Source organism: Micromesistius poutassou (genome assembly GCF_964030765.1).
Source record: "Micromesistius poutassou genome assembly, chromosome: 14".
In the NCBI taxonomy this organism is placed as follows: Eukaryota; Metazoa; Chordata; class Actinopteri; order Gadiformes; family Gadidae; genus Micromesistius; species Micromesistius poutassou.
Genome location: NC_140284.1, coordinates 6058485 through 6069717, shown reverse-complemented (window position 1 = coordinate 6069717; position 11233 = coordinate 6058485). Strand labels below are relative to the sequence as shown.

At 44.8% G+C, this 11233-nt stretch overlaps 1 protein-coding gene across 1 annotated transcript in view; it reads left to right on the top strand.

The window, feature by feature from the left end:
* Window positions 1-10047, top strand: part of htr2aa (5-hydroxytryptamine (serotonin) receptor 2A-a) — a gene marked incomplete at both ends in the record, with an annotated part of 11641 nt that extends 1594 nt beyond the window's left edge. Inside the window, 3 exons of the mRNA XM_084478900.1 lie at window positions 5271-5471; window positions 9128-9438; window positions 9496-10047. Of these exons, the coding sequence (XP_084335026.1) occupies window positions 5271-5471; window positions 9128-9438; window positions 9496-10047 (1064 nt within the window). The remainder of the gene's footprint in view (window positions 1-5270; window positions 5472-9127; window positions 9439-9495) is intronic.
* Between the last annotated feature and the right edge of the window lie 1186 nt (window positions 10048-11233).

The window sequence follows — 11233 nt, the reverse complement described above, 5'->3', positions numbered from 1 at the left end:
AAGAATCATGCACACCCTTGGACGCATTTGAGATGTTTGTTAAATCACTCCTGTGTCTTCCCATGAACATGCTCAATTAAATCAAATACTTTGCTGTCAAGAAGTGTCCTAAAATACAAAAAATACATTTTTCATGAAATTTAACTTTTCTAGTTGAATACCAGTGCAGGCATGTGTCATAACTACGTAATACAGGTGTATACAAGAAGTAAGCACAAATATATTTTTAGAGGAAATAAATTTAACTTTAGGTAGTCTCGCAAATCAGACTTTGCTAATTTAAAGTCTGATGACAGACGAGCTCCAATGGGTGAGAATGTGGCATCTCTTTTCATTTTGCTTAATTTTGTTTTTGACCAATCTGTAAGCGTGTAATTGGATATGAGCAGCGACCACAAACTCTGTTAGCAAGGCTTAGTAAAAAAGGGTCTGTAAAAGGTTTCAAATAAACACTCTGTCGAAGTATATGTATATAAAAAAAAACAGCTTTCTATACTTGCGCCAATCAGGATCTCTCCAGTAGAATATCTCCGAAGCTAAACATGAAACAAGATGTAACTCTGCCCCTTCAGCTTTTGGTATCTGCTATTACAAAGGAGCACTGCTGGATCTAAGATTGGACTGAAAGTGGCCCAATTGGGACTTATAGGAGAACTAATCTTGCCTTTTATGGGAACTTTAAATGTTTAATTTGCCAGTACTCCATATTAACAGACAGTAGTAGGAGATGGGGTGTGTTTCTATGTTTCTGTGTGTGTGTTTATGTGTATGTGTGTGTGAGAGAGAAGCCACTGGAGGGGTGGTCTCTCACTTTAACAGCCCCGTGTCTTTTCTGTCTCTCTTGTCCCACTCTCTGTCTCTCATGCTCATGCATATCTCTTCTTCTCTCGCTCCGTCTATCACTTTCCCTCACTATTTCACTGTTTCTCTGTCTCTCTCGTTCTTTGTCTCATACTTATACATCCAGACATGCACACACACACACACACACACACACACACACACACACACACACACACACACACACACACACACACGCATAAACACACATACAAGCACACACACACACACACACACACACACACACACACACACACACACACACACACACACACACACACACACACACACACACACACACACACATTATAGACAACACCCACAAATAACAACACCTACACACATGCAAGCGCAGTGAGCTTTTCTATCATGGTAGTTAATTAGGAACTAATTATTTATTTTGGTCTTTCTGAAGGTTTTGGATGTACTTATTATATTATGTAATAGTTTGAAGCAGTTGATCACAACCAGTGAACACAACATAAAATGTCTTCTCTGGTTATTCTTGGAGACAATTTTGTTTCATTTCAATTTCATTGCTCATTTAGTACTGACAATGATGTTGTGATGGTGAGGGCATGGTGATGTTGTTTTTAAGGCAATGGGGTTGTAGTGACGGAGTTGTTTCCAAAATATGAACTAATAGGTTCTTATTCAATTATGCCTTGTACATCCACAAGGTATTCAATTTTTTCTTTTGTAACTTACAATCTTTGCGTAGGACTGCTAGCCTTAAGCCAATAACTGCTAAGTGTTAACCTTTAACTGTTCTAGGCTTTGGAGACTCCATATAACATCTCTATAGATTTTCTATGTTTTACTTTCTTCGAATTGTTCTTTTGATAACTCCCTCTCTCTCTCTCTTTTACCCCTTTCTAATACCAATCTGTCTCTGTATCTCTCTCACTCTCTCTCACTCTCTCTCTCTGTCTCTCTCTCCCTCTCTCTCTCTCTCTCTATATATATATATATATATATATATATATATATATATATATATATATATATATATATATATAATTTTTTTTTTTTTTTTTTTTTATTACATAATTTTTCTGTCTCTCTCTTTCTACCACATTCTCTCTGTTTCCCTCTCTGAGAGAAACATATTAAAGTGTCACATTCAAATCCATAGGGACTCAAGCTGGGGGTGTCTGTTCTCGTTATGGGAAAAACGTGTTTCTCTGAGTCAGTTTCATGTTGGCCATTTTAAGGTGATTCAGGTGCTTTTGGATGTGAGCATTATCTCATTTAAACATTATACACAATGATATAATATAGTCACCCACATACAAAATTCAGTTAATCATGTTGTCATTGCTGCGTGTTATATAGCATATTCGGTGAGTGTTTTTGTTGGAGATTAGCATCACCTGCGTGGAGATATCAGTGGAGAACACTCCTGAGCTGAGGCCGCATCCACCTTCTGTGATAGATCACTCTTTAACTCCTCCTCTGATGAGAGGAGAGGAGGAGCAGGTGGAGGAGCAGGTGGAGGTGGAGAGGAGGAGAGGAAGAGGAAGAGGAGAGGGGAAGAGGAGAAGACAGGAAAAACTGCAGGAAGTCGTTGAGGATATGAGGAGGAGGGGAGGGAGGAGGAGGAGAGGGAGGAGGAGGAGAGGGAGGAGGAGTCAGATGAGGAGGGTTTAAACGAATCGAGAACGATCGAACAATAGTGTGGTTTTTGTACTCAAGAGGGGAGGGGAGGGAGGGGGAGGGGAGGGAAGGGGAGGGGAGGGTGGAGGTTAAGCAAGGGCAGAATTGGATTTAATGACCATGGATAACAGATTTAAGTGTCTCATTCGCTCTCACTTCTTTCCTCTGCTGGTAATTTTTTAATCAGAGCAGAGAAGCAGATTCTGAGCACAAAGGACCTGTAACCACAAGTATAATGCCCGTTTGACATGCAATAATAGCACTCCTAGAATATTAGTCATAAAAAAGAATATGTATATTAAAAAAAATTATAATAATGAAATCTTATCTTCCAACACATTTTTTAATGGTTTGCGTCTTATTATTCAACATTAGTTTGTGTACAACAGAGCAGAATAAAATTACAAAAAAAACGTACAATATAATATAGAATCAAATAGAATAGAACAACATAGAGTATTAAAGAATAGAACAGAGTAGTATAGAACAACATAGAGCCCCTTTACACCTGCATTCACATGTGTTTTTGGCCAATCATATACAAATCAGATTTTGCCAAAGCACATACATATCCAGGTGTAAATGAAATGTGTTCTAGTGATATCCAATTGACATCAGATTGCCAATCGCATGTTTATACCAAGTGGAAAGGCGGTCATAGAGTAGAATAGAATAGAACGTACATAGAGTCCAGAAAAATATAATGGCATAGAAAAGCTTAGAATAGAACAAAGTACCACAACATTTAATAAAAAAGAGCACAATATATAGACAAGAGCAGAATATGTAAGGCAACATCCATTATTGGGGGTCTCGTTATATAAAATAAGGTATGAAAGGTGGTGAATTACATTAATGATCAGCAACGGGCCACCTAGACGGTTTTATTCCACTTATACCACAACTGGCAACTGGTTACTGGCAATGATAAAAATATCCCTTACCTTCATCTCTGATGTTATGGGTTTTTGGTTAATTGACTTAATCAGCTGTAATTTAATTATATATATATTTAATATTCTTCCTTGGCACCTTGAGCATATTGTTTTTGCGTTGTCAAGGCAACATCTATTTGACCATTGTTAATATTGTTGAATTTTAAGCACATTTATTTGGAACTGTTACAGGACGTAGAGGGGAGTAGAATAGAATAGAACAGGTTACGACAAAATAAAGTAGAATAGAAGAAAGTAGCACAGAAACCTTGGTCAGACTGTGAAAAGAACAAGAGTACTAATTCTTGTGAAGTGGGTTAGTGTGATAAAGTGCCATTTATTACCTGTCTATTAGCGCAAGCTGTTCAGATTATGTGGTGACTCATGTCAGAGCTAACATTCACATCGGTAGCCGACAATATCCACGACGATGAGAACCACAGTGGACACGTCACCAGGGATGTTGTTACCTTAGCAATGTAAACTCACACTCCCTGCACGACCAGGCGAGATGGAGAGAGTGGGGGAGAAAGAGAGAGAGAGAGAGATGATGGAGGTCTCAGGCTTTATCAGAAGCAGACCATCCAGCCCAGCATGCAACAGGTTTTCTCAGAATGAGGAACTACATGGGACCAGACGGCTTCCTCTGAGCCTGGGGAAGTGGTAGAAGTGGATACACGTTGAAGCGGAGGAAGGAGGAAGAAGAGGTAAACCATGGGGACCATGGGGCTTTGAATGAGTTCACTGGTGGCCATGGCGACCAAGGGCATCAGTGATGACTCACCATCTACCTATAGGGAGAGATCTGGTGGACACCTAACGCCCTGTGATGTGATGTGGCGGGAGACGATAGGTTGTAAACTGAAAACATATATCACCTGAAGATGGCAATGAGATCCTAACCGAATGAATGAAACATTTACTGGTTTAAAAAGTGTAAAATCACAATTCTTTCTTTCTTCCTACAATGGACCAACTGTCGGGGGAAAGAGGAGGAGAGGAGAGGAGAGAGGGGAGAGGAGAGAGAGGAGAGGAGAGAGGGGAGAGAGAGAAGAGGAGAGAGAAGAGGGGAGAGGAGAGAGGAGAGGAGAGAAGAGGGGAGAGGGGAGAGAGGAGATGACAGAGGAAAGAGAGGAGAGGAGAGAGCAGAAAGGGAGAGGAGAGAGAAGAGGGGAAAGGGGAGAACAGAGATCTCAGGGTGGAGAAGGATGGAGAGAACCTGACTCATCTAGTAACATTTCTGTTCTTTTCATTCTTCTCACTTTCACCTTGTTCTTCGCTCTCTTTATGTCAACTTACTTGTTTAAACCTCAGGTTGGAGAAGGTTGAATTATATTGTGTATAACATCAAGGTTTGGAGTGCAGCTTTCCTCCCCACCTCCAAACCCTAAGTCATTCCACCTGCCCCCTAACCTCTCCTCTCTCCTCTCCCCTCTCTCTCCTCTCTCCTCTCTTTTCTCTAATCTCTCCTCTCCCCGCTCTCAGCTCTCTTCTTTCCTCTCTCCTCTCCCCTCTCTCCTCTCTCCTCTCCCCTCTTTCTTCACTCTTCTCTCTTCTGTCTTCTCTCTCCTCTCTCTGGCCTCTCCTCTCTCCTCTCCCCTCTCCCCTCTCCCCTCTCTCCTCTCTCCTCTCTCTCTCCTTTCTCTCCTCTCTCCTTTCTCCTTTCTCCTCTCTCCCCACTCCTCTCTCCTCCCTCCTCTTTCGTCTAATCTCTCTCCCCTCTCCTCTCTCCTCTTCCCTCTTTCCTCTCTCCACTCCTCTCTCCTCTCCCCTCGCTCCTCTCTCATCTGCTCTCTCCTCTCCTTTCTCCTCTCCTCTCTCTCCCCTTTCTCCTCCCAGACTACTGGTGGCCCCTGCCCCCTGACCTGTGTCCAGTCTGGATCTATCTAGACGTGTTGTTCTCTACCGCCTCCATCATGCACCTGTGTGCCATCTCCCTGGACCGCTACATCGCCATCCACAACCCCCTGCACCACAGTCGCTCCAACTCCCGCTCCAAGGCCCGCGTCAAGATCCTGGCCGTGTGGACCATCTCTGCTGGTGAGCACGCTACTAGAAGCCACTGACTTACTAGAAGCCAGCGACTTACATTTGACATGCCGTAAAATGTACTGCGCCGTGATACAAAACCTGCATACTTTAAATCTTGAGGAAATGATAAAAATGACAAAATTATACTGATTCGTCACAGGAAATGAAACATCTCTGCATCTCTGCATCTCTGCACACGCTGCAAATATGCTTCGGTTTGCACCCCCTTGCGTGATATGTCTGGCGCAAATAATTTCCTGCACTTCACTTTTGCACTGATCAACTCGTCTGTTTGGCAGCTCCTTCAAAAAACCAGTATGCCTACATTTTTCTTTTACTTAATATTGTTGTTGTCGTTGCTAAAGTGAAGAATTATGCTTCCATTGCGGGAAAGACTGCGCAGCGGTGCTGAATGCAGTGCTCAGAGTTAAGACATCCCCCTCGAGGCCCATCATGCTGTTGTATTTTATCTCTCATTAGATGTTAACATCAAAGACGTCTCCGCGTCGGTCCAGACGTGTGTTGAACACCAAGCTGTTGCAGGTCTATTATGGGTAAACACAAAGCAGCCTTTATTAATGATGAATCAATTGCTGTGCGTATGCCGTTTTGGATGCTGTGATAAGGCTATCCTCGGGCTTACCCAGGAGAGACATGTTTCATTCTTGGGAACGAAAAAAGCTGAGCAGTGAAATATGAGTTAGTAGAACCCACTCATTGGAGACAGATATATACGTACATACTGTACATACACATACGAGCACTCTAAGCATGTCTGTGTTCATGTGGGTGGATATCACCTAGCTGAACAGACTCGAGTCATGTACCAGAAAATAGCCTGATCTCATGTTCCCAAGATGCATCTCAGGACACTGAAGGACCCTCCTGCAGCCAGTGACACACACACACATCAATACGCACCAATACACACAATGCTCCGCTACTTTGCGGGGCTGAGAAAGAGAGAGCAAGAGAGAGAGAGGGAAAAAGAGAACTCTCGGTACACACACACACACACACACACACACACACACACACACACACACACACACACACACACACACACACTCACTCATTTGTCCTCAATGAACATCAAATGAATTCCTGCACTCCAAGGGAGGGACCGGGATTTTTTTGATTAATTAACTCATGCTATCCTCTGAAGTGTGAAGTAATTTAGGATCAGGCCGCCCCACAGACAGAGAGACAGACAGGCAGACAAACCCTGGTTTAATTCAAGCAAAAAAAAAATGGCCATTGGAGTAGAAGTAAAGAGAGTTTTTGCATTGTGGTGGAGACAGAAGAGACCCGGTAACAGAGAGCCTACATCATGTAACATACATACAGATAACAGTGATGCAGGTCATACACATACAGGTAACATAGCGGTATCATCAACATTCAGGAAACAGGATACATACAGGTAACATTCACACAGGTCATGCAGGTCACATACATGCAGGTCACATACAGGTGACAGAGGTACCATGCAAACAGGTAACATACATGCAGGTAACATATATGCAGATAACATACATGCAGAAAACATACATACAGGTAACCTAGAGGTACCATTCATACAGGTAACATACACACAGGTAACATACATACAGGAAAACATTCAGGAAAATTCATAATGAGAACATACATACAGGTACAGGACATACAGGCAACATGCAATAACAAACATTATTATGACTATATCATTATATATGCAATTATTATTTCACATCTTTTGTTTTATCAAATACTTTCTTTGAAAGAGAGAGAGAGATTCTTTGTGTGTGTGTGTGTGTGTGTGTGTGTGTGTGTGTGTGTGACAGAGAGGGACAAGTAGAGGGAGAGGGAAAGATAGAAAGAGGGAGAGGGAGAGGGAGAAAGTGAGAGAGAGAGAGAGAGAGAGAGAGATAGATAGAGAGAGAGAGAGAGAGAGAGAGAGAGAGAGAGAGAGAGAGAGAGAGAGAGAGAAAAGAGAGAGAGAGCGGCATAAAAAGCGGAATAAATTTTCATAATTTACAATGGTTTCTCTCTGCTTATGGTCACATACATTCTGTTTGAGTAACCTACTTTCACTCTTCTTTTATCACACGGCTCTAGATAAAGTGAGTCGAAAAAAAAGGAAAACCAGAATAAAATACTGAATGGAAACACACAACCTTGGTTTTGCATGAATATGGTGTTGCACTGGGAGCAACCTTTCTCGCTCTCTCCATCACACACACACACACACACACACACACACACACACTCACACACACACACACACAGGCATGTTCACGCACCGTTTAGAGAACTGTCCTGTTCTTATGATGCCTTGTCCCTTGACACACAACAGACCCCCTGCTCTACAGAGGAAGGAGGGGAGGAGGAAGAGGGAGACAGAGGTAGAGGAGAGGAGGATGAGGAACCAGAGAGATATAGAGGAGAGGAAGTCATCTTTCCCGCCGTTCTTCCTCGCTCCATCTCTCTTTCTGTCTCTCTGTCTCTCTATCTCTACTTCCTTATTGCTGCTAAATAGTATGAGCCAGAGACCAGAGTTGCAGGAAGGAGATGGTATCTTTTATCCATTATAAATGCCTGCCCGGTGAGTTTGTGTGTCTGTGTGTGTGTGTGTGTGTGCGTGCGTGTGTACGTGCGTGCGTGCATGCGTCGTACGTCTGTGCCTGTGTGTGTTCTCCCCGTACTGTGTGTCCAGGGATTTTGACAGGTCACCCATAAACTGCTGTCGTTGTGGTAACATGGAGGCTGTAGGAATGGAAGTCCAGATGGCAGTCCTAACCACAGAAAAAGACAACTCAACAGCAGCAGATATATTTTAACAGTAGTGAAAATGTATAAAAAGGACTTAAATGATTAGAAACAAAGCAGAAAGCTTCAAAAAAACATTGTTCGCTGCAGTGTTTGCAGGGTTCTCAATAAACTGCTGCCTGCGATTGGTCAACAATACAACGTGATTGATTGTGTCTCACCCGCAAGACGCGTCATCAAACAAACAGCACAGCGCAGTGAGGATATTGTACCTCGTTGTGTTCAACACCAGATCGACAAGCTATGCAACCACAGAATTTCGATTTTGTGTGAGGTGTATCCAGAATACAGGTGAAAACAGGTGATTTAACCAAAAAATACACACACATAGTTATTAGTAAGTAAAAAAGGTACATAATAAGATACAAAAATAGTCAGATGTAAAATTGGTCCAGTGAAATGTTACTTATAAATCCTGGTTGATTATCGTTCTGTGGTCCATCTCTATCCTTGTGAACTATATTCTGGTTCTGTGGTCCATCTCTCTATCCTGGTTAACTACTGTATATTCTGGTTGATCCGGTCCATTTCTCTATGCTGGTTAACTCTATTCTGGTTCTGGGGTCCATTTCTATCCTGATTAACTATATTCTGGTTTATCTGGTCCATCTCTCTATCCTGGTTAACTATGTTCTGGTTTATCTGGTCCATCTCTCTATCCTGGTTAACTATGTTCTGGTTTATGTGGTCCATCTCTATTCTGGTTAACTATATTCGGGTTCTGTGGTCCATCTCTATCCTTGTTAACTATGTTCTGGTTGATCCGGTCCATTTCTCTATCCTGGTTAACTTTATTCTGGTTGATCTGGTCCATTCCTCTGGTTCATCTCTCTGTTGGTTCTGCTGGCTCTCTGCAGGGATCTCCATGCCCATCCCAGTGCTGGGCCTGCGGGACCACTCCAAGGTCTTCAGGGACGGCAGCTGTCAGCTGACGGACCACAGCTTCGTCCTGATCGGCTCCTTCGTGGCGTTCTTCGTCCCCCTCACCATCATGGTGGTCACCTACGCCCTGACCATCCGGGCCCTGCAGAACGAGGCCACGCTCTGCCTGGACCTCCTGGTGCCCCGCCCCAAGTGGAGCACCACCCTCACCCTGGGCTTCCTGCCCCAGCCCGCCATGACCTCCGACAAGTTCTGCCGACGCTCGCTGAGCCGCAAGGCCAGCGCGGTGAGCACCGGAGGCGGGAGCACCGCCGGCGGGGGAGGAGGAGGAGGAGGAGGAGGAGGAGGAGGAGGAGGAGGGGCGTCGGGGGTCCGTGGGAGCGTGTCCGGGGGTCCGCCTTTCGGGCTGCGCACCATCCAGTCCATCAACAACGAGCAGAAGGCCTCCAAGGTGCTGGGCGTGGTGTTCTTCCTCTTCGTGGTCATGTGGTGCCCCTTCTTCATCACCAACGTGCTGGCGGTGGTGTGTGACCCGGCGCTGTGCGAGCCCGCCGTCCTGGGGGGTCTGCTGAACGTCTTTGTGTGGATCGGCTACCTGTCGTCGGCCGTCAACCCGCTGGTGTACACGCTGTTCAACAACACGTACCGCGCCGCCTTCTACCGCTACGTCCGCTGCCGCTACCGCGCCCAGAAGAAGCCCCTGCAGCAGATCCTGGTCAACACCATCCCCCCGCTGGTGTACGGCTCCACCCAGCTGGGGGAGCTCAGGGGGCTGCGCAACGGCGTGGTGGCGCACCACGGGGACGGGGCCAGGAACTGCTCTTTACCCGGGCTGACGGAGGACAAACCGTGGTCAGACAAGAGCCGGAGAGACAGGGATGAGAGCTGTGTGTGAGTCGAGTCAGCTTCAGACACGCTCCTCGTATCTTAGCCCCACGCTAGCTCACAGACACCACCTGGTTCTGCTGCTTGGAGCGGGGGGGGGGGGGGGGGGCCCTAATGGAACAGTCAGCAGCCCTCCAGAGGACTTTTCAGTTAGCCGGTGCATGTTCATGTGAGGTAGCCGGGTGGTTTATAGATCAGGGAGGATTAAAAAAAAAACGAAACCACCGGGATTCAGTGAAACAGACCAAAAGATGACGAAGAGTTTTCAACATTCGTCACAGATGAAGAAAACTTCCATGGGTGTTGTCGACCTAAGAAGCCTCCGCCTTCGCCTTGTGCAATTCCTAGGCCGCACCTCCTCTCCATTATGACTCTGCTATGACTCAACCTCCCATAATCCAGTGGGATCAGGAGAGATTTAGGGAGCCGAGTGTTCTGCCACATCGCAGGGAGCGGATAGTATTTGGGAGGTGGAGGGAGCCGGAGGAACGGTGTCTCAGACCTCCCTGAAAAGACCTGGTGTCTAACTATGTGGACGTTTGGTTGTTGTGGCGCAAAGCGAGACATCTGTATCAGTAATGTGTTTTGATCTGTACATGTGTGTGTTTTGTGATGGAAAAGATGGGATTGGGTTTTTACAGTTGACAGGGTAAATATCTGGCGGCGGAGATTAATTCTTGATACTTCATCCTTACCTCATCCTCCCACAGACACTGGAAGATAACAAGATTTAAATGTGGTGCACATGGCAAAGAACACGAGTGTAAACAAGGCCTTTGCATCTCATGAGAGAATTCCTCTGCTGCGGTCCAACCCAACTAAAAAGCATGTTGATGAAGGTTCTCCAAACCCAGCCATCAGCACTCGAACAAGGTAAAGTGTGGATGACTAGGTTTGAAGACTGCTTGACTAGGTGGATTCTACAAGTGTACCCCATCATTCATGGTGATGTACAGACCCAATATAATTGAACCCAATAAAAGACCCAATAAAAAAAAGGGTCGGATTCATAGAGTTGTGGACAAAGAGTAAATCGAAAGGTAATTTGTCGGTCCCGAACCAGATATGTTAATAAAAGCACAGAGAAACGTAGAGGAGTATCCCGTTGGTTTCCTGAAAACAGTGCATTATTAACACATTGGTAGGGGCTTTCACACTGTTCCCTACTTAGCCCTAACGCTATACCCAGACTATAG